The sequence below is a fragment of a genome, unplaced genomic scaffold (assembly GCF_019419815.1).
Source record: "Pyrus x bretschneideri cultivar Hongxiangsu unplaced genomic scaffold, Pyrus_bretschneideri_v1 Contig21, whole genome shotgun sequence".
Taxonomy (NCBI): Eukaryota; Viridiplantae; Streptophyta; class Magnoliopsida; order Rosales; family Rosaceae; genus Pyrus; species Pyrus x bretschneideri.
Window position 1 is genome coordinate 5,161,824 of NW_025999513.1, and position 27,992 is coordinate 5,189,815.

The 27,992-nt window shown below is 35.9% G+C and overlaps 1 protein-coding gene and 1 long non-coding RNA gene across 2 annotated transcripts; both read left to right on the forward strand.

Moving 5' to 3' along the window:
- Positions 1-5,875: 5,875 nt before the first annotated feature.
- Positions 5,876-7,944, forward strand: LOC125477448. The gene is made up of 2 exons (XR_007258514.1): positions 5,876-6,082; positions 6,182-7,944. It is a non-coding gene; the product is annotated as an uncharacterized LOC125477448 (long non-coding RNA).
- A 14,713-nt stretch (positions 7,945-22,657) lies between these two features.
- On the forward strand, positions 22,658-23,949 carry LOC103932014 (protein SRC2-like). Its single transcript, XM_048584295.1, has 2 exons — positions 22,658-23,705; positions 23,770-23,949. The coding sequence occupies exon 1, from the start codon at positions 22,780-22,782 to the stop codon at positions 23,659-23,661; it is 882 nt and encodes a 293-aa protein (XP_048440252.1). The 5' UTR covers positions 22,658-22,779; the 3' UTR covers positions 23,662-23,705; positions 23,770-23,949.
- The last annotated feature ends 4,043 nt before the right edge of the window (positions 23,950-27,992 follow it).

Below are 27,992 nucleotides of genomic sequence, written 5' to 3' on the forward strand. Positions count from 1 at the left end.
ATTATTATCTGCGTGCGAAAGACTTTTTTTTATAACCGATATTACACGCCTCTTAAGATGTTTTGAACGTGTTTAAAAATAGAGAAAATAATATTTAATAAACAACTGATTGAATCACATTATTGCTAACCCATTGTGAGACTAATCTCACCCTTTCCCCATTAGTGTAGATAATATCGCTTGTTAAAAAAAAAAAAATCATTTGACAACTTATTTATCACATTATTATTCGCATGCGAAAGACCTTTTTTATAATCGGCATTACATGCCTCTTAAGGTCTTTTAAATATGTTTAAAAATAGGGAAATTGAATAACATTATTGCTAGCCTATTGTGAGGCACTAATTAAAAAAAAAACAAAAATTGTACCAAAAAATAAGTTGTTAAAAAAAGCACTATTAAAATGACGAAAATGACTTTGCCTTATTTGATGCATTATTTTGGGACGCCTGAGTTTTTTTTTTTTTTTTTTTGGGGGCATTTTTATCCAAATATTTTGTTGAAACTTGATGACACCAGAAGCACTATTCACCTTTTATGTTGGCTTTATATATAAGAAGATATCTCAGAAATAAATATCGTATGACTTTAGTTTATTAGTCTAATAAAAATCACGAGTCCAAAGGGTCAATGGGAGGGCTTTTCATGTGTTTTTTTTTTTTTTTTTAAATAATGTCACTTTATAGACAAATATTGTAAATCCAATAATTTAGAAAGGGTATTTTGCGCAAGTACTATATGAACTTGTAAGCATGTACAATAATATCACATGAACTTTGAGTTTTTATATCTTATCACATAAATTCTCTGAATTGTTGGAATCTACCACCTTGATTACTTTCAATCTATTTTGCTATTAAAATGTGACATCCCACATCGCCCATGGGACTGATCCTTATATGTATATTCCATCCTTACCTAGCACGAGGCCTTTTGGGAGTTCACTGGCTTCGGGTTCCGTAGGAACTCCGAAGTTAAGCGAGTAGAGGGCGAGAGCACTCCCAGGATGGGTGACCCATCGGGAAGTTCTCGTGTGAGTTCCCAGAAACAAAACCGTGAGGGAATAGTAAGTCCAAAGCGGACAATATCGTGCTACGGTAGTAGAAGCGGGCCCGGGAAGTGATTCGCCCCGGGCCGGGATGTGACATTGGTATCAGAGCCTATCCCTGGCCGGAAATGTGCCGACGAGGACGTCGGGCCCCTAAGGGGGGTGGATTGTGACATCCCACATCGCCCAGGGACTGATCCTTATATGTATATTCCATCCTTACCTAGCACGAGGCCTTTTGGGAGCTCACTGGCTTTGGGTTCCGTAGGAACTTCGAAGTTAAGCGAGTAGAGGGCGAGAGCACTCCCAGGATGGGTGACCCATCGGGAAGTTCTCGTGTGAGTTCCCAGAAACAAAACCGTGAGGGAATGGTAAGCCCAAAGCGGACAATATCGTGCTACGCTAGTGGAAGCGGGCCTGGGAAGTGATTCGCCCCGGGCCGGGATGTGACATAAAACATGTCATTGTAGGGCTCTAAAATTGGGGGCTATATAGCCCCAGTTCGGCAATTCCCTCCATAAGAGTTTGAAAAATTAATATCTGAATAAATTAAGGTGAACCACACACCCACTTGCTGACCTACAAAAAAATAATAATTGAAAACTCACTATAAATGAAAGATTATATTTTTGCATAATTTTCACTTCAATTCTTCAACAACCCTTTCCAAAATCAACTTCTCCATTCCTCTTCATGACTTGACTCCAATGCCGCTACAAAAAAAAAAAAAAAAAAAAATCTTTTGGCTTCATACAAATTGATTCGCCCTAGGAAGTGAATTGCCGATAATATCCCTCCACGTGAGGGGCATATGACACGTTTTAATGGCAAAATAGATGGAAAATAACTTAGGTCGTCAATTCCAACAATTAAGAGCAATTAAGAGAGTCAAATGGTAAAAGTTAAAAATTGAAAATTCACGTGATATTAATGCACATGCTTGCACGTTCAAGTGATACTTATGAAAAAATATCCCCTTTTAAAAAATAAGAAATCCAAATGACTTGACAATGCGCAAAATATTTCACAATTGAAAATCAATGAAAGATTGACAAGTGAATAGATGAAGAGTTTTTAAAGTACTTTTCTACAAGATTTACAGCTATGGGGATGATTTTCTAATCAATTAAATGGTGGGAGGGGGTTCAGAGATTAATGGACGGCTTGGAACAAATAAACGCAACAAGAGGGGGATGGGAGTATGCTGGTTATTTAACATCTTACCATTAAAAGATATCAATGCACAGCGGAAGAAATATGTGTGAATGTATGAACTCAACTCATGAATCGATGAATGAGCCTACGTATTGAATATATACTGTTACATAAGTGATTCAGTCACAAGGGAGAACTATCTCCAATAAGTACAAGGATAAATACTTGTGATAACAATAGGAAGTTTGATCTAACTAACAGACCTAATCTGATGAAGAGCTTGAGTTGTAGTCGAACTGTATTGCAGCTGAGGAGAGCGGGAAGGCAGCAGCGTTTGAAACTGGGTAATCTGACTTGGCTTATCACGCCCCCGCAAGCTGAGCGGACGTTAGGCGAATGGGAAAGTTGGAAATTAAGAAGGCAAAACATGAAAATGATAGGCCTCTTATAAGAAGATCAGTAAGCTGATGATCAGTTGAAGCCGCATATCCAACGACGACTTCTTTGCGAGTGACCTTTTCGTGAACGTAGTGGTAATCCACTTAAACATGACTCATTCGAGCTTGATAAGCTGGATTTGAGGCTGATAAGGATTTTACCAACTGCAAAAGTAAGGATAAAAACACTTAAAATACTTACAAGAGTACAAGGTAATTGTAGTATAGATGACTCTAGCAAGGATGTTCTTCACTTGAATTGAATGAATAATTTGTATTAAATCAAATCTTAATTAATTACTTAAAACAAAGTTTTGAAAAAAGTTGATTTTTTGATTTAAAATAATAAAAACGAATTTAATAGAAAATAATTAAATAAAATGACAAAATAAAATAAGCTAAAAGAAAACGGTTTTTGAAAATTAAATTGTAAAAGCCTAGGATTCCGCCATCGCCTTAACAATCCTATGTAGTTTTTCCAATTACTTATGAATTATACATGCATATTTTGAAGGTTAGGTTTTCCTAAAATATGCCTACTTGGACCCCTAACATAGAGCATATATCAAACATGCAACCCATATGTGGTATTCAGATCAAATCTAAACATGCATGACTCATTAAATTTTGTGAAATCTTTTGAAAAACCATACAACCCTTAAGACGTGGTATTCATAATAAGTGAACTTGCACATATTAATCACAAGAAGCCTTCATCAATTTCAAGGACTGACCTCCGACCAAAATTGTATCAATTTACTTTTCTAAAGATCTCAATGGTAGCTAAGCATTAAGATAATTAAACAGTTTAAACCGATGATTAATAATTCAAACCTGCATGCATAATATCATAAGCAAATTGAAAAGAAACTACATATTCTTGCTAAGGCTCATGACTTCGCCCTAGCAAATGGAAATTAGTTACTAATAATCATACAATGAAATATTATTAAAAATAAGGATAGAAAACACCTTGAAAATAAACTTAAATCCAAAAGCTCTCTAAAGTGTGTGTGCATTCTTTTCTTTCCCCTCTAAACCCTAATGGCTAAAAAGCCTTATTTATACTACTAAAAAAAAAACTCTACCTAGAAAATGTCTTAGAATAATACTAGGAAACCAAATAAATTAAAATAAATTAGAAAACATAATTCTAAATTGACTAGTAAAATTCGCCCAAAATATGCATAGTCTCCAAACAGCCACGTTTTTGGATCTTTAGAGCTCCAAAATAGGCCCAAAATGGCTAGAATTAAAGCTTGAGATGTTCCGAACATAATTACAGAAAGCCTCGAACCCAAAAGATATCATCATGGCCGCCAAAAAGCCCAAAGAATCCCAAAACGTCAGTTTGACGGCACTGCATGCTGCTCCTTTATTTCATAGCCATAAATAAACCGCTTGGTAGAAAATTATGAAACTTTGATACGATCAAGAAAACAGACACATGAACATCCTTCAATTGGAATCACTCCAAAATTCATCCATTTGACTACTTTTTGCTCCAGACGAAGTCGAATGTCTTACATTAAGAATATAAATCAAAGTATCACACTTCTCACAAAATAACCAATAAATTAATACTAAGAATTGGGTAAAATATATAGTAAAATATTGACTCATCAAATACGCCCAAACTTAGCTTTTTGCTTGTCCTCAAGCAAAACAAAACTAGAAAACAAAAATAAAAACTAACAAACTAGAAACTTTATTAAAACTCAACTAAGACAAAATTTTCATCTTCAAGTTGCAGTCCATGGAACACGTTGAAAATCAGAACATCTTTCCAACAATTCCAACTAATCCCACCACAGAGTCTAAGCCGTTTAGAATCAATTAGAAAAGAATTCACAAACTTCCTTCGGTGTAAAGTGAACCAACATAGTTAAGGAGACTTAACTAAAACCCTTACCTCTCGTCCTTTTTTATTTCACACATACTAAATTGAAACATAACTATTTTTTTTCCTTATTTTCTCCTTCTCTTTTTTTTTTTCCTTCTTTTTCATTTTTTTTTAGTAATAGTAATGGTCATGCAATGCCAGTTCCCTTAAGCTTTCTATCCAACCCATGTAGCGAGCTTTAGGTCAATGACTCCCAAACCACAAAGGCTTTAGGACACTAGGTGTAGAACACCCCTAAGGACTTACTAACTCGAACTGAAAAGGATACGAAACCAACTAACCACTCTGCCCCATGCCAAGACTCTATCGTTTGACGCGAGAATCATTGCTGATCAGGCAGGACTGGCCCGGTTACTGAGTAAAGTCTCGGGTGGAACAATTATTACTTTATTTTAACAATAACTAACTTTACTTTATTACGAACAAAAATTGAAATACACTTAGACTAAAAGTAAGGGTTTCAATCTCACTCCCCACAAACCATGTTGATGTAGATGTGCAAATTTTCAATGTATAACTCATGAATTAGTGTCTAAGCAACGATAAATAAAAAAGACTCTATTGTGAGATTAACCTTCACTATGTTCATTTTTTCTAATGTTTAAAATAACCTATGGATATTAACATAAAAAGAATGAAATTTTTTTAAATTGACACAAAAATTAAAATCCTAAAATTTTTATTTCCCACCCCTAAATTTAAATCACACTTTGTCCTCAAGGTGTGAAAATATAAACAAAAAACATGAAAATAAATTCATAAAAAGACTAACAACTAGCTATTAAATAAAAACTGAAATTAAAAAGATAATATAAAGTCAAAAGATACAAATCTTAATAAAACAAAACTCAAAGGAAAGAAGGTACCTGGGTTCGACATGGTGTCCTGATGCATGGAACTCATGGCGCCCATGTGCTTAACAATCTGAGGTAATGCAGTGGGCCATGAGTGAACCCAATCCAGCGAAAGATGGATCAAGCCAACGGGTTTTGGCTGCAAGTACACACGTGAATCATAATAAAAAGAAAATTTTAACAAAAAACTTCAAGTACCGTTTATTTTAACAAAAGTGAACACAAGTGAATTGTTATTAGCACTCCAAAAATCTCATTCCACACTCCAAACTTTCTATATTAGGAAAGAAAACTATGTTTGTGAGGAGTGTAGAATAAGATTTTTGTAGTGCCAATAACACTTCCCTAACAAAAAATCACATTTTTACACTAAAAACTCAATCATGGTACTATTTACTTTACCCTTTTTATCCTTATCGTTAAAATTCAAAATTTCCAAGCTCTTTTCATTAGTTTTTCTCAATAAAAACTAGAACAACATTGCTTATCTCTAACCTTCATCCATCTCTATAACCATGCCACCATAGCCATTTTGTCCAAAGTCGTAACTAATGTTCGAACTACAACCTGCAACCCCCAAACTTCGGGTTTGAGAAATGAAAACCGGGAACTTTGAAGCTACACCCGCAACCCCAGATCCATCACATTGCACAGCCAGCACTGGGATCTTTGTCATCCATTGCAGGTAAAAATGCTCACTCTCCTTCTGCGATATTTGTGCTTCTGCTTAGATGAAATGGAAGAGAGATGTGACGTACCTCCTGCATGTGTGTATCTTGTGCAGGACTTTCAGATCCACAGCAGGAAACAACCCAAATTGCAGATCTTAAGGTTGAACGAAAGGTATAAATTTTCAACAACGATTTGGATGAATAGATTATGTGAATCTGTGTCTTTGTAGTCATTGTCGTTCATGTGATTTGGTCAGTGTGTGGCTGCTGTCTCGCATCCATAGGTTTGAAAGTCTTTAATTTTTCTTCTATGCATGCTGCCCTGAATAATATGATGAATGTTGAGCTAAACAATGCACCAACTGGATCCTTGGTTTGCATGAACAATTGTGCTCTCCTTTATGTTGCTTGGATCACACCCCCAGACTTGTATTTAGTAATATTTTAAATAAAATGCGAGGGAGTGATTGAGTGAGAGGGGGGCCAAGCAATGCAAGGGGCTTTATCACCAACCCCACTGTGAGTATGTCTGGAACACTGCCTTTGCATATTTCTGCATTCGATTAATTGTCTGGACTTTTCATTGATGATGAATGATGATGAATGCTGATGTGCTGAGTTGAATTTGTAAATGCTGCTGAATGCAGGATTCAGATGAATGTGTGCGCTTAGTCGATATTTAGGGCTTAATTGCTTCCAAATGCAACCTACAAAGATCACACAAGAAAAATCTAATTAGAATAAACCCAAAATAAAATATTGATCAACTAAAAATATGGCTATTTTTGTGTTTTTCAATTTTTTTTTTTTTGTGATTTTTGTAATTGAAATAAAAGCAAGAAAACTAAATTGAACGAAATTAAAAAGATAAGAGTTGGAAAAAATTGGGTTGCCTCCCAATTAACGCTTTAGTTAATGTCTATAGCTAGACTTAGAGGAAGGAATTGATGATCGCGTCACTTGTTCTATTAGAATCAACCACTCTTTAACATCATCATATAACAACGGTAGGTACGGATTGACTTGATATGTGCAATTAAATTCAGTAGTTGAGTTCTTAATGTCCACCTTTCTATGAGAGTGTATCTTTGAAACCAAATAAGTTCCCTTCCATTGATGCTTGTGTTTCCCTTGAATTGACTTAAATCTAATATTTAATAGCCACAATTTCTACACTGGACAAAGTTCTCTATGAAGAATAGGACTACCATTAAACTTTTTCTTCATTCCCTTGTAGATCTTAGCTTGCCTGTAGGACTCACTTAGATTTTCTTTAAATTTGAATGCTTGTACTGCTAGATTGTCCAATTCAGCAACATCAATTGTATCAGTAGTCATCTACCATGTATCCAATAGTGTGTTAGAGAGCTGATCATGCGACATATTAGATGTTAAATTTGTGTGAACCTGCCCTAACATATTAACACTCATGTCTTCCTGCAAGCTTTGTGGGAAAGGTTTTGGTGGCACATGAACTTGGCTAGCTAAAGGATCTGGGAGAATTTTTGGATCATCATGTGCTGCTTCCCTTTGGGCGTAAGCAAGTGGCAAATTTCTCCTCAGTTCCTGCACCAATCTTCCCTTCATCATTAAAGCTCTTCCCACAGTTTAATGCTTGAATCAGAAATCCTTGATTGGTTATTTCAATGTACAACTCAATTGATTCCAACAATTTAGAGAGCTTGTCCTCTATCGGAAGCTCTTGTGGCACATTAAACTGCTCAAAAAATTGCTCAAGATGCTCTTTCAAGTTTGGATTGTAGGATTCTGAACAAGGATTGTTCCAATGCTTTTTTGAGTTGTTCCTCATATTAATATGCGTTCCCGTTTCTACTAATGAAACCCAAAGAGATGGTCCACCGGGTGTTAGATTGAATTCAGGGGAACTGCAAATTCCATTGTTGCACTGCTCCAAAAGAAACAAATTGTAACCTACAAAAACAAAATCAACAATTAAATAAAAAGATGTATACAATAATAATAAACTAAGGGTTGATATACACAAATTATTTAAAACAATCCCTGGCAACGGCGTTAATTTCATGAGAGGGATTTTACCACTTGCAAAAGTAGAGGTAAAAAGACTTAAAATACTTGCAAGAGTACAAGGTAATTGTAGTATAGATGACTTTAACAAGGTCGTTATCCATATGGATTAAATGAATAATTTATATCAAATCAAATCTTAATTAATTACTTAAAACAAAGTTTTGGAAAAAGTTGATTTTTTGATTTACAATAATAAAAACGAATATAATAGAAAATAATTAAATAAAATGACAAAATAAAATAAGCTAAAAGAAAACGGTTTTTGAAAATTAAATTGTAAAAGCCTAAGGTTCTGCCATCGTCTTAACAATCCTATGTAGTTCTTCCAATTACTTATGAATTACACATGCATATTTTGAAGGTTAGGTTTTCCTAAAATATGCCTACTTGGACCCCCAAACATGGTATTCATCTTAAGTGAACTTACACATATTAAAATCAAGAAGTCTTCGTCAATTTCAGGGACCGACTTCCGACCAAAATTGTATCAATTTACTTTTCTAAAAATCTTAATGGTAGCTAAGCATTAAGACAGTTAGACAGTTTAAACCGGTGATTAATAATTCAAACTTGCATGCATAATATCATAAACAAATTGAAAGAAACTACATATTATTGCTAAGGCTCGTGGCCTCGTCCTAGCAAACGGAAATTAGTTACTAACAATCATACAACGAAATATTATTAAAAACAAGGATAGAAAACACCTTGAAAATAAACTTGAATCCAAAAGCTCTATAAAGTGTGCGTGCGTTCTCTCCTTTCCCCTCTAAACCCTAATGGCTAAAAAGCCTTATTTATACTACCAGAAAATAAAACCCTACCTAGAAAAGGTCTTAGAATAATACTAGGAAACCAAATAAATTAAAATAAATTAGAAAACATAATCCTAAATTGACTAGTAAAATTCGCCCAAACAACTAAGTTTTTGGATCTTCAGGGCTCCAAAATAGGTCAAATTGGCTAGAATTAAAGTTTGAGATGTCCCGAACATAATTGCAGAAGACCTTGAACCCAAAAGACATTATCTTGGACACCAAAAAGCCCAAAGAATCCAAAAATGTTAGTTTGACAGCACTGCATGCTGCTCTTTTATTTCATCACCATAAATAAACCGCTTGGTAGAAAATTATAAGATTAAGTCAACAGACTCACGAACATCCCCCCAATTGGAATCACTCCAAAATCCATCCGTTTGATGACTTTTTGCTCTAGAGGAAGTCGAATGTCCTACATTAAGAATATAAATCAAAGTATCAAACTTCTCACAAAATAACCAATAAATTAATACTAAGAATATGGTAAAATATATAGTAAAATATCGACTCATCAGAGGCTATAGCAATGACACTTGTATTATCCCACCACAGTCGTGGAGGTGCAAGAGAAATATATATGCAGGTCACAAAATATGTTACGAAACCAAGACAGTGCTGCAGATGTGTAAGCGAGTTGACGGTAATCCGCTTGAGTGCTAGACCAATAAACTACGCGTTGTTTCTTGGAACTTCAGGAAATATGTTTGACAGTTACCCTGATTGATAGTGAATTTGCAATGTCAGGTATCATAAATAAAAGGTATTGAAGTGTCCAAACAAAATTATGCATTGGCAGGTATAGACAAAGGTTTACTGTAGACATTGAAATTTCAATGAAATAAATGTTGACCAATGTATTAAATTTACAACCTTTATTCATTTCACCTACATCACACACGCATTTCACCTATAACTTCCATTTACTTCACCAACCTCACACACTTATTTCACCTACATCACACACTTACTTCACCTACTAACTCTATTTATTTCACCTATAACATCCACTCACTTCACCAAAAAAAAATGGATGATGGTGATTCACTCTCAAAGCCTATAAATAGGCTTCTCCATCAAGAGAAAAAAGGGGGGGGGGGGGAATTTACATCACACCAAAACCTTAAGGCCTTGAAACTCTAAAGCTCTCAAGCAAATCCTGAAGGATCAAGAAAGCACTTTTCATTCTTCATCAAATCTTCTTTCAAGATCAAGCCCTAACGGCCCTTGAAGAACTTCCACCAACTCAAGATCAAGCCCCGACGGCCCTTGAAGAAAGTGTTCATCATTCATCATCCGTTCATCCTAAGATCAAGCCCTAACTGCCCTTTGGATCAACAACCTCAACAAATCCACACATCCAATCATTCTTCAAGATTAAGCCCAAAACCCCTTGAAGATCCGTTCATCCATCAACCTTCAAGATCAAGCCCAAAAGCCCTTGAAGAAATCCACACAACCATTATTCAAGATCAAGCCTAAAAGTCCCCTTGAAGACCTGTTCATCAACCTTCAAAGATCAAGCCCTGAAGGCCCCTTGAAGAACTTCCACCAACTCAAGATCAAGCCTCTACGGTCCTTGAAGAAAGTGTTCATCATTCATCATCCGTTCATTCTAAGATCAAGCCCCAACGACCCTTTGGATCAACAACCTCAACAAATCCACACATCCAATCGTTCTTCTAGATTAAGCCCAAAAGTCCTTGAGGATGCGCTCATCCATCAACCTTCAAGATCAAGCCTAAAAACCCTTTAAAGAAATCGCACAACCATTATTCAAGATCAAGCCCTGAAGGCCCATTGAAGAAACTTCCCTCAACCTTCAAGATCAAGGCCCAATGGCCTTTGAAGAAACTTCAAACCGTTCATCCAAGATCAAGCCTCGACGGCCTTTGGATCAATCGCACATCCAAAAATCAACACCTTACAAAGATCGAATCAGAGGATCAAATTACAAAGAGATTGTAACCCCAAAATCATTAATTAATACAAAATATATTTTGTACACGTGTTCTTGTTTCAGGAATTTTTCATGTTTACATTTACAATTAGCTATATTGGTGCATTTGAAAAGATCTGAAATATACTTGGACTGAGAAAGGTGGAAACCGGTTGGCGTGTGAATTACCTCCATCCCCAAGAAGAAATGTAATGGCCCAAGATCTTTCTTAGAAAATAGTTTTCTAAGCCTATCTATAAATCATGATATTTGAGTGCTATTACTTCCTGTCACCAAGATGTCATCCACCACATATGTAAAGAGATAAAGTACAGTGGAACTATCAAAGAAGGTAAACAAAGGAAGAATCTATGGTGGATCGATGTGACGAAACCCAAGTCTTCCAGGTGATGAGAAAAACATTGAAACCAGGCACGAAGGGCTGTTTGAGTCTGTAGAGAGAACGACAAAGTTTACATATGTGTGTGGGATATTGCAGGTCGACAAAACCTGATGCTTGACATATATAGACCTCTTTAGCCAAAGGACCTTGAAGAAATGCATTTTGGACGTTCAATTAGCGAATAGGCCAATTAAAATGGATTGCAAATGAGAGAATAAAAAGTCGAATAATAGAATGAGTGACGACTGGAATAAAGGTTTCCCCATAATCTATACCATCTTGTTAATGGAAACCATTTGCAACTAGTCAAGCTTTGAAGCATTTGATGGAACCATTAGACATACGTTTAATCCTGTAGACCCATTTGATTGGAAGATTATTCAAATGAGGTTGAGATGAGCCAAGGGTCCATGTACCTGTGCGTTGTATGACATTAAATTTTTCTGCCACTGCCTGATGCCACGATGAATGTTTATTTACCTAACTAAAACATGTAGGTTCAACAAAATTATCATGAAGATTAGCAACACAAGCATATTGCATGTTGATGAATCCCATCTTTGGCACATGTGATCATAGGATGGGAAGGTTGGTGCGCCACCTGAGTTGTGTGAGGGGAATTAATCCCTATATTCGAAAAGGGAAGGGTCATAAGGGAGCCTAAAGGGACAATATAATAAGGGTAAATTGTAAATAGTTGAGTTTGTTATAAGGAAGTTGAGTTCGTTACAAAGTGGTTATAACATTTTTTGTAATTAGCTAAATGATTAGTTAGTTAAAGATGTAATGAGTTGTTAGCACAAGTGAGTCACTAGTATATATATACCAAAGATGTAATCTTGTTCTCTTTATGTAATGAAAGCATAACTTTCTCATTATGGTATCTCTTGCCTAAGTCTTACAACCTTCGATCATCTTCTCCCATTTCCTGCTCAGCTTACTTTTGAAGCTTCAAAACCTAGAAATCTAGCCATGGCGACTTTTGGTTCTACTTCCTATGAATCTACTTCTCCAGTTCATCATGCCCCGATAACTTCTTGTCCTAATTCTTTAACATTCTCAGCAATTTCATCGATTACGATCCAGAATATATGATCTCTTATTCCAATTAAGCTCATAACAACTAAATATCTTACCTAGAGTACTCTGTTTACTCTGATATTTCGCCAGTTCAATCTCACCGGTATCATTGATGGCACGATGCTTACTCCATCGAAATTTCTTCTTGATTCGTCTGGTAATCACACTTCTACTCTGAAGCCTCAATATGTTACATGGTTTAAGAATGATCAAAACATTTTGATTTGGATTAGTTCTATACTCTTGGATGCTCTTATTCCATACATTATTAGAGTTAACTCGTCTCGTGAGCTATGGCCGAAATTGGAATCACGCCTCGCAACTTCATCGCAATCGCACATTCATGAGCTTCATTCTTGTCTTCGTAACATCACGAAAGGTGATTCTACGACTGCAATTTATCTTCAACGAATTGAAGAAATTGATGATGCTCATGTTAATGCCAAAGCTCTAATCTAAGACTCTAAGCTGATCTCTGTGATTTTACATGGTTTGCCCTCTGAGTATGAATTTTTTATCACTGCAATTCAGTTTCGGCTTGGTTCTACCACTATTGATGAACTTCATGGTCTTCTTTTAAGAAAGAAGCTTAAGTTAACTACTCACAAGAAAGCCTCTCTGTCGGCACCAATTCAGGCATTTAATTCTTATGCTGGTCTTTTTCCCACACCGACTAGTGATTTTGGTTCACAGACATTGTTTACTCAGAGTAGATCCAACTTGAATTCCTATGGTTCTTAACATTGTGGTAATTTCTCCAACCTTAGACACTATAACAACCATGACACTCAGAGGAATTATCAAGGCTTTTAGGGTAATCTAAGATTAATCGAGGCAATTAGGGTAATCACCAAAACAATCATGGTTCTCGTCCTCAATATAACAATTATACTAGAAAGACCTCTTGCCAAATTTGTCGCCAAATGGATCATGAAGCTGCAGAGTGCCCTCAATGCATGAATCCATATTTTGGCACCAAGAATTCTCAAACTGCATACAATGCAACCACTACTCCTACATGGTTACTTGATTCTAGTGCCAGTTCTCACATGACTAACTCCTCAAATAATCTACAAAACCCTGAGGCATACAATAGACTTGAACAAGTGTATATCGGTGATGGCAAAGGTTTACCTATACTCAACTCTGGTTCATCTACACTTAATATTGCCTCTTATTGCTTTGATCTCAAAAATGTTTTGCATGTTCCTCATTTTAAGCAAGATTTGATTTTTGCAAACCAATTCATACTTGATAATTGGTGTTCTATTCATTTGTATCATTTTCGCTTCATTGTGAAGCATCTTTCTTAGCAGAAAACGCTCTTTATAGGTCATGTGAGAGCTAGATTCTACCAATTTCATGCATCTCCTATTGCTAGAAATCAACCGGCATTTGCAACATATGCTAAAGCTTCACAGGATACTTGGTATCAACAATTAGGCCATCCTGCATTCAAATTACGAAATAAGCTAGCATCTAAGTCCTGTATTCCAGTTTCAAGTTCTTTAAATAAATCTGTGTGTTCTAGTTGTGCTCTAGGAAAACGTTCAAAGCTGTTTTTTGCTTCTGTTTCTTGTACATCAAGAAAGCTTCTTAAGTTTTTACACACTGATGTATGGGGTCCTGCACCACTCACTTCTATTAATAGATATCGATATTACATCATATTTGTTGATGACTATACAAAATATACTTGGTTTTTTCCTCTTCAATCCAAGTTTGATGTCTTTGATACATTTGTGCAATTCAAAGCTTTGGTGGAAAAATTGGTAAGTTCCAAAATTGTTACTCTGAGGTCTGACTCTGGTAGAGAGTTTTTGAGTCCCAAATTCATCAATTATCTTTAATTGCATGGTATTTCACATCAGTTAACCTGCCCTCACACACCAGAACAAAATGGTTATGCTGAGCGCAAACACATATATCTTATTGAAACTGCTAGAACTCTTTTAGTAGCCTCGAAGGTCCCTAAGTCATACTGGGTTGAAGTTTTTGCCACATCAATCTATTTGTTTAACAGGATGCCGACAACTATAAAATCATCTCGTTAGGAATTATTATTTCACAGATCTCCAGATTACACATCTTTGAAAATATTTAGATGCAGATGCTTCCCATGGTTGAAGCCTTACACAACTTCCAAACTTGATCCCAAAAGCAAGGAATGTGTGTTCTTGGGTTATAGTTTGAACCACAAAGGCTACAAGTGTCTTGATCCTCTCACTGATAGAATATACATCTCGAGACATGTGATTTTTTATGAATCTTCTTTTCCTTTTGCTCAAAAAGATCTTCAATGATCAAGGTCCAATTTTAGTTCTTATCCATTGCGGCATCATAATACCATTCACATTACCTTAACATTTCCTATTATATCTCATCCTTCTTCCTCTACACCTCCACCTACATCTCTACCCCCATATTCCCCTTATCCATACATCCTCATCCATACCAGACTCTAATCCTGTCTTTGTCCCTAGTATCTCTCAACACTCATGCTATGCAAGCCAGATCAAAGTTTGGAATTTTTAAATCTAAAGCTCTTCTAGCAACCAAATATCCTCTCCATTCTGATATATCCTCTGATTATACCTCATCCACTTATCTTCAAGCATCCAAATACCCTCATTGGAGACAAGCAATGAAGGAAGAATTTAATGTTCTCATTCAAACTGGAACTTGGTATCTAGTCCTTGCCATTTTTTCTCAAAATTTAGTTGGTGCAAAATGGGTGCTTCAAATCAAACGCAAACTTGATGGTACCATTGATAGGTACAAAGCCAGGCTTGTTGCCAAGGGATTTCATCAGGAACAAGGCTTGGACTATACTGAGACCTTTAGTCCAGTTGCTAAACCTATCACTATTAGGCTTCTTCTCACTTTGGTTGCCAAGTTTGATTAGTTTCTCAATCAACTTGATGTGAGTAATGCCTTTTTGCATGGCAACTTAATTGAATATGTGTTTATGATACAACCACTTGGGTTTGAAGATCCTACCAAGCCTAATCATGTTTGCCATTTACATAAGTCCTTGTATGGTTTGAAGCAAGCCCTCAGGGCTTGGTATGAGAAGTTGACCATTGTCTTAAAATCTCTTGGTTTCTCAGGTTCACAAAATGATCACTCTTTATTTGTCAAGAATGATCCATCATTGATCTTCATATTGGTGTATGTTGATGACATCATTGTCACTGGTCCCAATACTTAACTTCGTCAAGAAATCCTCTCTCAGCTCAGTGTCTTATTTCTTGTTAAGGATCTAGGCCCTCTTCATTACTTTCTTGGTATTGAAGTCCAGAGATCATCCTTTAGTATATTCATATCTCGGAACAAGTACATCCTAGATCTTCTTACAAAAACTCATATGGAAGGCTCCAATCATTGTGTTACACCTTTCAGCATAGCCAAATTGGATCATGAGTCTCATCTGCTTGATAATTCTAAAGAATATAGGTCCTTGGTTGGTGGATTGCAGTATTTAACCTAGACCAGACCATATTTATCATTTGTAGTGACCAGTTCATGCAAAATCCAAGACAATCTCATTTTTAGGTAGCCAAGCGCATTCTCAGATATCTCAAAGGCACATTGTCTCTTGGTTTACGGTTTCCTAAGTGTTCTAAGCCCCTTACCCTCACTTCTTTCTCAGATGCAAAATGGGCACGGTGTAGCATTGACCGAAGATCCACTGGTGGGTTTTGTGTCCATTTGGGAGACTCTTTTATAAGCTAGAGTGTAAAGAAGCAACCAACTGATAAGCTTATATTTATATATATTTGATATCAAATTCACTTGTCTTTTCTTAGTTAGTTCCTTATATTTTTGAGTTATTACTTTGTTTTTGTGTTTTGTAGGATTTGTCAAGGAAAGAAAGGAAAAATAACACAAGTGGGATTTTAAGATATAAATTCGTCAAAACTGCCTGTGCAGGTCAACTAACTTTGGAAGCAAGTTGCGAACAGCTCATAATGAATTAGAGAATGAGCCTTATTGCAAAGCTACGGATATCTATTTTCTGGAGCATTTCGCGGATTGTTAATATCATTTTTCTAGAAGAAGTTATGGTCATTTTAACACTGAAAGGTTCCTAAGAGGCTGAGCAGTTTGTAACTGACTAGAAAGCATTGAAATCAATAACTCCAATAAATCTAGCAGCCAAAACTGATGCAATTAAGAACAAACCAGCTGACACCTATTCAAATATCAGAGAAAATAGAATTAAAGATGAGGATTAAGAGGGAGTAATTGGCATAAAGGCTACCCAAGGAGTTACAATTGTTTTATCATTTCCTCTCAATTATTGTCATCACTAAATGGCTATTAGTGGGTGAGTTAAGGAAAAGAAAATGATGCAGCAAGAATTGGTTTAAAAGTATCGTTGGTGAATGAAGGAAATGAGAGCCTCAGTCGATTTCTTTGGGTTCTATTTTCTCAAACTCATGTCTATCTTTTGTTTTAACTTAAGGATTATGTAACTAAATTTTTAGTAGTTAGGGGCTATTTGAAGCCCCGAATATGATTGCAAGTTTGTTATGACATTTTGTTTGAATTACTTTTATGAATGGATGAAAATTGGTTCACTACTTGTCTCATGGATGAATTCTTTATGTGTTTTCTACGGATGTATACTTAGTAAGCATATCTAGGATTCTAATGCTATGAATATGTGTGTGCTTGGCCTTGTCAAATGAGGACCTACATATGTTCTAGAGTAGTACTTGTTAATTGCGATTAACATGTGAACCAATTTCTAGGATAAGTAAGACAACGCCAGTACTTACGATGCCTTGTGATGACTCAAACTCTTTTCGTTCTTAATGATTTCTAATAGTTAAATCTATGAACACGCCATTCTAGATTGCATTTTAGGGACTAAATTAAGTTGAAAACGCCATTCTCTTAACATATTACATAAGAAAGAGTAATAGGTTGAGTTCTAACATTGAGCCAACTTGAGCATCTTCATCAGGAAATAAAAGGAATTTGAATGAAATATAACATGTTTGCATGATTATTTGGTGGTGGATAGCAATTCTCTTAACTCGTTTTTCTTAATTTACGTGTTTTTGTTCAATTTAATTTAAATAGCAAATTAACTCCAAAAATCCCAAAAATCTATGAGTGTAGCTCTGTGTGTCTAGTATCTGCATATAAAATTTCGTAGACTTTAGATAAGTGTAAGTCGGTCTAATAATTATTTTTCGGTGACTGGTCAGTAAGGACATCAACACGGTTTTTGTGACATTTTAAGTAGTTAGATAAAACAATCTTCTGCGGGAAAGACCTTTATTTTCATATGCTAAAATTGACAAATCTTAGTGTTAATAAGGAAAATCAATAGGACATTTGTGTGCTACTTTGTGGTGTACTTTTAATCCTATCACCAACTGTGGCTCGCTCTTCCACCGAGGCTGAATATAAGTCACTTGATAATGCTGCAGCATAATTGACATGGATTTGTAAGCTTTTGGTTGATATTGGCCTTGTTCTTCCTTCTCCCCCACAGCTTTGGGTGTGATAATATTTATGCTATTTCCTTGGCTAGAAATCCAATTTTCCATGCAAAAACTAAGCATATGGAAATTGATTACCACTATATCAGGGAAAAAGTGCTCGCAAACCAAGTGACTGTTCTATTTCTTTGCACTTAGGATTAGGTTGCAAACATATGTACCAAAGCATTGTCCAAGCATAGATTTTTCTTCCTCAGGAACAAACTCTCTCTTTGGTTACCTTTGTTAGGTTTAAGGGGGAAAAATAAGTGTAAATTGCAAACAATTGAGTTTGTTATAGGGAAGTTGAGTTTGTTACAAAGTGGTTATAGCCATTTTTGTAATTAGCTAAATGATTAGTTAGTTAAAGATGTAATTAGTTGTTAGCATAAGTAAGTGAGTCACTAGTATATATATACCAAAGATGTAATCTTATTCTCTTTATGAAATGAAAGCATACATTTCTCATTACAGTAGATGAAGAGGGGAGAAATTGGGTTTGAAATTGAGGTGGGTAATGATGTAGGTTAAGCGGAAACAGTAGGCTAGGATGCAGACAGTGGCGGATCTAGGAAATAATATTAGTGGGCAAATTTGTTTTACCAGAAATAGCATGCATATTGCCATTTCATCAAGTCTTGGTAGGCCTAAAGTCATTTGGAAAGGCATATTGGTCACCTGTTAATGTATGCAAGGGGCAACACCCAAGATATCCATGGACGTTCACTGAGTCTTGGTAGGCCTGAAGTTGGTTGAAGGGCATGTATGAAGCCAACTTTAATTTTCAAAAGGGCAACACCCAAGATATCTATGGACATTCACTACAATTTGAAGGGTAGCACCCAAGGTATCCATAGTCGTTCACCGAAGTTTGGGGGGTGGGGGCTGACCCTCTGCCCCTCAATGCATCCGTCACAGATAGGGTTGGCAAAGATGAAGATAATTAAGGTTGGTGATGGGACTAATGGTTGAGGATTATTTTGCTGATGTGGTGAAGTAGAGTGGGATGGTATATGGAAAAACGTTGTGGGATAATCGTGGGTTGTACTATGCTAGAAGAGAGTAAGATAAGACCTATATCTATGGTGTCACTTGTAGATGAAATTGGAGGAGTGCAAGCAGTAGTAGAAATATATTCATGATATGGAAAACATTTTTCATAACAAAACGAAGATCACAAACTTGACAATTTACGTTATTCCAAAGTCCTCACTGATTTTGTGCATTAACAATGATAATTTACCTATTAAATAAACAAGACACAAAGTATGCGTCTAGGCGGGGGTTGCAATTTGTCTTTCTTTCCTAGCATTTAAATCTCAAAGCCTTACTTTAATTCTCTCATTTTTCTCGCTTGCACAGAGTAAATCACAAACTTCCTTAGTGCCACCGACTCCTTCCTTGGGTTAGGGTCGGCCGGCAACCCCTTTCCCCTTTCCCCTTTTCTCTTTTCCTTTTCTTTATTTATGCTTGTGCACTTCGAAGTTTTCTTGGCGTCTTTCGCCATTTTTCAGAGTTCTTTGCCGTATTTCAGTGTTTATTACCATCTTCTTTGTCTTGACAAACCCAAACCCCATCCTTCAACCCCCTCCCTGCAACCCCTAACATTCATCATCTTTCACCTTTGTTCAAAGCCATGAGCGATGCACCTGGTTTGGTTTGCATATCTTAGCCCTTAGTTCACGTCTCTATACCCAACTGGCATGCCGGAACTCGGGGCCAAGCATTATGCGGTTTTGCCCAAAGCGAGGGTGTTTTAGATGCCCCCTTAGCCCCATCCCCTTTGTTTTGGTTTTGGTTCTACTTGTATGGGCTTGTTTTGGTGGTTCAGATCTGTTAGCTCATCTCCGGTATAGCAGTATTGGTGGCGAATTTTGGTTGGGGATTTTTCCTTGTTGTTGGTTGTTTTGTGGTGCGATTCCTTCATCAAATTCAACACGGAGTTGGTTTTTTTTGGGGCGATTTTCTTTGTGGTCGCTGGCGAGGTGATGACATTAACGGCAGTCGGCCTTTGCTGGTTTCAACTCTGGATTTTTGTTTTGTCTACTTTTTTGCTAAATGGGCTTTGACTATCCCCACTTTACCGGGCTAGTTTCTTGTACTTGTATTGGGCCTTTCTCATTCAATTAATTTACTTTTCCTTGTCTAAAAAAAAAAAAATGCATACTTTAATACGTTGGAAGGTTAGTTTTACAAGCAACTAGGAAGAACGAATCAACTTTGGATGATGGACCTTGAGTTCTCGACTAATTACCGAGTCTGATAGCGATGCATCAAGTTTTCAACTTTGGGATGCAAAACGCTGCTTCTTTTTCATTTTTTCTAGTCAACAAGTTGTTCTTTTCTCATCCCCATCTGCTCTAGACTTTAAGACTTGCCGTTTTCATTTGAGGGATTATATTCACACATTTTAAATTATTATTATTTTTTTTAAATTTTTGAATATATTCTATACATCATTAACACTTGATAGAAAAATATTAAAAATTTAAAAGGGTGTAAGAGAAGTAATTTAGGGTGTGTGAATATAATCTCCCTTCATTTTTTGTAGACGTGACAAATTTTTGCACGATTTGTTAACTTGATTCGAAAATAACTAGTTTTGCATTAATCTATTAACAAGTTAGGTCATTATTAGGTCATTCATTAATAACCCGAGAAGATATCATTTGCCAAATCTAGATATTAGACATGACAAATTTTGATATAACTCATTAACCTGACACGAAACGGCAAAACGCATTAACTTAAACATAACAAATACGACTAGTTTGCTAAGCCTAATTTGCCTTTTTCTGGTGCTCAGTCAAAACAAAGACCAGTCAACCAAAACATTTCTATTAGGTGACGTGTTGTTCAGTACTTTCAACAACCATCACTCATTGTCTTCGTGTCATTATACTAATACTTTGAATTATATTATTGCTACTTCATACAAATTTAATAACAAAATTAGCCAAAAACAGATGTGAAGGAGTTATATACTACCAATGAGGATTCTTTCCGGATCTTTTTTGTGATAATTTTGTGAATTCTTCAATCACGTTCGTTCATCGTACATCATACGGTCAGTTTTCGTCAGATACTATTTATATTTAATTTTAAATAAAAAAATTACAATGATTTTTGACCTGCACGATGTATGATGAACGAACATGATTGAGAGATCATCGGAATCCTCACAAAAGAGATCCGGAGAGCATCCTCATTCCTATACTAGTAGCCCTTGAGTATATTCTTGGATATCCTTTTAGGATATAACTATAATCCTACTTGAACTGATATACCTACGTTATGGGAACATGCGAGCTATTTTAACTAAGGAGTAAGGAGAAAACTAATTTACACTTTTTTTCAACTTGTTTAAACTAAACATTTGGTACTTTACAAAATTTGATTAAGATGCTTTGCTCAATGCTAACTCAACCCTTTTCTACTAATTTAATATATGAATGAGGATCCTCTCCGGATCCTCTTTGTAAGGATCTTGGGAATCCTCAAATCATGTCCGTTTATCGTACATCGTGTGGTCAGAAATTATTTTAAATATTTTTATTTAAAATTAAATATAAACAGCATTTGACGAAAATTTACCGCACGATATACGTTGACATGATTTGAGGATCTCTAGGATCCTCACAAAGAGGATCCTCATTCTTAATATATATATATATATATATATCCACTTAAGCTAGCTAACAGCTAATTTCCTACAATCTAGTAATTTTAAGTTCATGGCTTTAATTAAAAATATTATTTTACTTAGTTCCTCAATATCACTAAAAAAGAGTAACTTTTTATGTCTGTTAATTAGTCTCTTCCTACATTAAAAAAATAAATAATATTTTCCTAAGAAAATTCATTAGTTTGTTAAATTTTTACATATAGTTATATAAAAAAATGTATTTAAAACTTATGGTACATTTGAAAATAAACATACCGACTTTTGATACATTTATATTCTAAATGTTCCAAGAAACAAAATGTATTAGAAATCCAAATGTAACAAAAAAATAAAATGTACCAATATTATAGGTAATCAAACATACCTCTAATAAAATTGTAGTAATTTTTTTTAATCAAATTCTTAAAAGAAATAGATATTTAGTCAACGAAATTGAAAAACGAGGCGCCTATATCAAAACACCATTTAGCTAAGCCCTAATTAAATTTCACAAACATTAGCCACTGTCCTTGAATTGCAAGTTATTACTAAACTCTAGCTTAAGCGCTTCTTTTACCAACAAAAAAAAAATGAAAAAAAACTTAAGCCTTCAAACAAAACCAGTTGAGAGAAGTGATAATGTGTGTGTGTGTGTGTGTGTGTGTGTGTGTGTGTACTTAAGCGCTTCTTTTACCAACAAAAAAAAAAAAAAGAAAAAAACTTAAGCCTTCAAACAAAACCAGTTGAGAGAAGTGAGAATGTGTGTGTGTGTGTGTATCATACCTTGCAAATAACACTTTTTTACTTGATAAATTTTATAATCAAAATCATTTATTTTGAAATTTATCTTAAATAAAAAATCAATCAAAGAAGATCGTTTATGCATTCAAATGTATGAAACAAATTGACGATGTGGTACCAAAAAATATATTTGTGACGAACCGTCTAATTATTTAATACATTTTAATGACTAACCCATTTTTTATGCAAATAATTTTACATAAAATTTATTTTCAAATGAAATTTAAAAAATTAAACGATTTCAACTATAATATTTATGCAATAAAAATACTTATTTTCAAAAGCGTGAAATATATTCTAAGCAAGTGATTACAAGTCATCACATTCCCAGAAATAAACCATATGGTCAACTTCCATTATACAAATGAGGTTTGACCTTTAAGCCAACGAACGGTACTAACCCCAAATATCACCATTCACCAATCCAAATCCCATTTCCGAACTCTCTCTCTCTCTCTCTAAAAAATGGATCAGAGGACCCTAGAGCTCGAACTCATCTCAGCCAAAGACATCAAAGACGTCAACCTCATATCCAAGATGGACGTATACGCCGTCGTCTCCCTCCAAGGCGACGACGACTCTCGCCGCAAGCAGCAGAAAACCAAGACCGAAGTCGCCCGGGGATGCGGGACCCATCCCACCTGGAACTTCCACACGAAGTTCGTTCTCGACGAGTTCCTAACTCAGCAGAACCGCCTCTTCATCGTCTTCAAGCTAGTCTGCCAGCGCAGCCTCGGCGACAAAGACATCGGCCAGGTCGTCGTCCCCGTTAAGGAGCTTTTTGACTCCGTCAAGGCTGACGCCGCCTCCATGAAGTTCGTCGCTTACCAAGTCAGAAAGCCCTCTGGGAAGCCGAAAGGTGAGCTCAATTTTTCCTACAAATTTGGTGACAAAGTGGCGGCTCCACAGGCAGCGGCGACTGCGGCACCATCGAAGGGTAACGAGCCGGTAACAGCCTATCCGGTGGTTGGACCGTCAGTCCAGCCGATGGTGGGGTACGGTGGATACCCCCCTCCAGTTGGCACCTCTGCTGGGCCTCCGCCACCTGGATACGAGTACCCACCACCGCCGCCTGGATATGGATACCCGCCACCGCCACCGGGATACGGCTACCCGCCACCACCACAGGGGTATGGGTACCCGGGGCCGCCACCTCCGGGGTATGGGTACCCCGCGGTGCAGCAAGCCCAACCGGAAGCAAAGAAGAAGAACAAGTTTGGGATGGGACTGGGGGCTGGATTGTTAGGGGGAATGCTTGGTGGTTTGTTGATTGGAGATATGGTATCTGGTGGCGGTGGCTGCGGCGGTGGCGGTGGCTGTGGCGGTGGCGGGGGATGTGGTGGTTAGATTTTTGGATGTATATTTTTTAACTTTTTGTTAAGAGTACCAAGTTTTCTTGTTGAGTTGTTTATATTTTTGGATGTATATTTTTTACTTTTTGTTAAGAGTACCAAGTTTTCTTGTTGAGTTGTTTATATTTTTGGATGTATATTTTTTACTTTTTGTTAAGAGTACCAAGTTTTCTTGTTGAGTTGTTTTGTTTGTTTGATGGTATCATGCTAAAGTCGGCTCTTGACTTATTGTGTTTACAACATTATTATGTAAAAAAAATAAAAGAAGAGATATTAAGTGACAGATTAGATTTTCTATAGCCCTTTTTTTTTTTTTTGTTTTTGTTTTTTTTCGAAGAGATAAATAATATTAAATTCGAATTGAAAGATTTATACCTTCAGCTAGCTAACGTATTCAATCTCACTCAACCGAGCCTCCCTCTTTAAAAACCAATGCCGCCACAGAGTGTACTGCTCAATTGCCTTCTCTCGGCGAGGTGTTATTCATACATTGTTTTTTATCTTTTACATACTCATCATAATTTCTGATCGTTGACTCGAATGAATTAGACATGATCAAATAACATAAATTAACAAATGATGTGTTAAAAGTAAAAATATGCATGTAAATAGCATCACCCTTAAGAGTTAAGAGCAAGTCCACTCTTAAAAAATGAGTTGGCCCAAAATCCATTTAATCCACCTAAATGAATAGATTTGATTGAACAGTAATTGGCCAAAAAAAAACTCATCTTAATTACTGACATCATAATGAAGACTTTAAATTAAATAATATACATGGCATGTATGTATCTAGTAATCTTGAGAATCATCGTCATGAATTTTCTCTTGTGCTTGGCCTTTGTTTCTCTAATTTGCAATGTTATTATTTGTCCGTTATGATGGTCATATTGAGTTGATAATACAAGTGGTGTGCTTTAACACGTCGAAATATTTTTATCTTCCAACCATAGGTGTGATCGTGTGAGGCTTTCCCAATATACAAATCTGCAAAACACATTAATTATAGGGTAATTTTGGATGCGGTTCTTATTTATCAACGTTCTTTGATTGAAACTCTGTTGGTTTTCGATTTTTTATTGTAGTTCCTGAAATTAATGCAATAATGCATTCTATGTAGGTTATTATATTTTTAAAATTAAATTTGATATTTGTAGTTATGTATATTAATGAGATTTTAAATAAAATCCATAATTTGTTGAAAATATTAAAAGAAATTATACTTAAATAAAACCCATGACTTGTCATTACTTGTATTAATGACATTGTACATGCAAAAATTTGGTAATTTTTACACGATGCATTTTACATACAAAAAGTGGGTGCATTTTACATACAAAAAAAAAGTTGATACGTTTTATATAATAGGTACATTTCATATATATAAAAAAAAATGGGTACATTTTACACAAAAGAGATGGTACTTACAAAAACAAATCGGTACATTTTACATATAACAAAGTGGTACCTTTTTAAAGACAAATGGGTACATTATTAATAAATTATGGGTACAAATAAAAGGTCATAAAAATATGAGTACAACTAAAGTTTGAAAAATATGGACACAAAAAGAAATTAATATATGGGTACAAACTAAAACTGCATAGAGAATTGGCACAATTAAAAAAAAAAAAAAAAGGTTGCAAATTAAAATGTGACACACCCCGACCTAGAATGTCCACCTAGACTCCGAATCGAGTTGTGCTCGTTGACACCCAGAGGGTGACGAAGCCATAAAGTGTAGTGATGTGGAAACTGTGAATAAATTTAAACCTAAAAGTGCCTAAATATAAGAGTGCGCTTGTGAGCGGGAATGAACCCATTTCACAAGTGATGTCAGAGCATAAGTAAAGTATAGTAAAGTAGGATGAGAATTATACCATCAGTAGAATTCCCACAACAACAATTTGCCAGAAACCCTCGTCGATATGAAAGCTTTGCTACTGATACCTGGAGGGGCGAAAAACAAGGGTGAGTGGGCCTGAAAATAAAGCTTTGTAAAACCATTTTGAAAACATAATAACCCTTGCCGTAAAACAAGTATAGCTTCCAAAACATAGATACTACGTATAGTAAGAAAATACCTACCGTAGTATGCAAAATCTCAAGAATTCAATACGGCACAATATTTCATAACTAAGTGCATGACGTCAGTAATCGTATAATCTCGCATAAGCAAACATATTATAACGAGTGTTCATCGACACATCTGACACACGAGTTCATGTAGAGATATTCTAACATGAACAATACTGGTTGTAACAATAAGATACGTTCTAGTACTACAATCACGTGAAGATTGGCACTATGCGCAACACATACGAGCCCTAATTGCCTATAGCAATCTAGGACAGGATTGGCACCTACAGTGGATCCAAAGTGAGCGTATGGTGAGAAGTGCACATACACATGAAAGACTGGTCCTGGTCCGAGGCAAGTACTAACATCGGTGCAGCAAACAATGAGTAGATAACACAAACATAATCATGCCATAGTGATTCGATAGTTCTAATCAACATAATATCATTCATAGCCGTAAATATAATTATGACATCAATAATAATACTCATACCTGTGCATCCCATAGGACGTAGCATAACTTCATAATTTATATCAATGTGCTAAATCTTATAAGCGTTACACTAATCTAGGCGTATTGTAGAAAACTCTTTATGAAATGTATAAATGGAAACTAACAATTATATATATGCTATATAAAAGAAAAGACTCACTCACAGTTACCTGCGAGGTCACAGCCGTTTGGACGTGAAAAGCCGGAGTCTTCGATAGTAATTACACCTAAGCATAATTTGGAGAAATACGCTAAGGAGGGTCTCAAGCAAATTTTCGTAAAATGTCAACGATCAACCTTAAAAGTCAACCGAGACGCCTTAGTGGTTAACTATGTTAAAACTTCAGAATATCACTAATTGAATGTCAAAAACGGACTCAATACGTCAAAATTAGCCTAGGAGGGTTTCCGAGAAATTTTCGAAAAGTCAACACAAGTAATTTTCCAAAGAATATTCCTAGAATATTCTGAGCCCAACTTTGACAATGGGCTGACTGTGGCATTGGCCCAAAGGTTTGGACCAAAATAATATGGGTTGGGTTTTGGGCTTATGGCCTTTTTTTATTTTTTATTTTTTATTTCTCTTCTTCTTCTTCGGCCAGTTGCCTTTGCAACTATCGGGACCTTGGAAAAGATGGCCGAAACTCCGACCAACCCAAAAACTTAACTAAACCTAACCTTCCCATATATCAAATTGAAGCTCGGAGAACAAGGAATCAAAATATACCATTGGATTCCTTGACCGTGGCTAGAGTTAGCCAGAAAATAGCTCGAAGTTATTGGATCTCTCAACGAAAACTAGGGAAAAATCCCCCATGCCATCTCTACATCAAAACATCACTAAAACACCTTAAATTTCCCTAATCGTACAACAAAACTAGATTCAAGAAGTTTTGGAGATTTTTGAGGCTCATCTTTGCAGAGAATGGCGAGAACTCACCGGAGTTCGAGAGGTTAGGTGGTTCAGTGTTACTGTGCATGGGAAGTGCATAGAGAGTTTAAGATTAAAAAGTCTTAGAGAGTTTAAGATGGGAGACAAGTCGTGGCTGTCGGTGGTGGTAGCTCAGTGATAAAGGATCTCGCCAGAGTACAACAAGGTGGTGGCGATGTGACCTTTGTACAGAGAAAAGGGCGAGAGAGAGAAAAGACAAAGAAAAAAGTCGGGAGAAGAAAGAGCTGAGGGATTAGAGGGAAGGGAAGATGTGGCAGTGAGAGAGTGGAGAGTGAGATGGGGGATAGTTGACAAATGAGAGAGAGTCCTGAGAAATAAGGGGACTCGGGATAGGGGTAAAGGAATGGGGCGTGGGCCCCACATGGCACACATCCCAATCCATAACAAGATGAAACAGGAATAAAATATCTTGTAAATGTAAAATTACTAAAACACCCTTCAAGTTTGTAGTTTCGTAAAATTTTAACCATAGTTTCGATTTTGATTCCGCTTGTAGCTACGCATTCGTACCGTGGAGTCCTTCGAGAATACAATAAAATAGAAGTTCGTACAAGATACGAAAAAGACGGTCAACGAAAGTCAACAATCTCACCTCTATGGTATTTTCGTCAAATCACTCTTTTAAAATTTATAAAATCGTAAAATTAGGGACGAGTTATCACAAAATAGGTACAAACTAAAAATACAAATATATGATACAAATTTTAGCCATAAATATAAATATATCAAATGTAATGTTTCCAACACTAAATGAATAATATAAAAATAAAATTTAATTATCTTGATATGTAAAATATTTTAT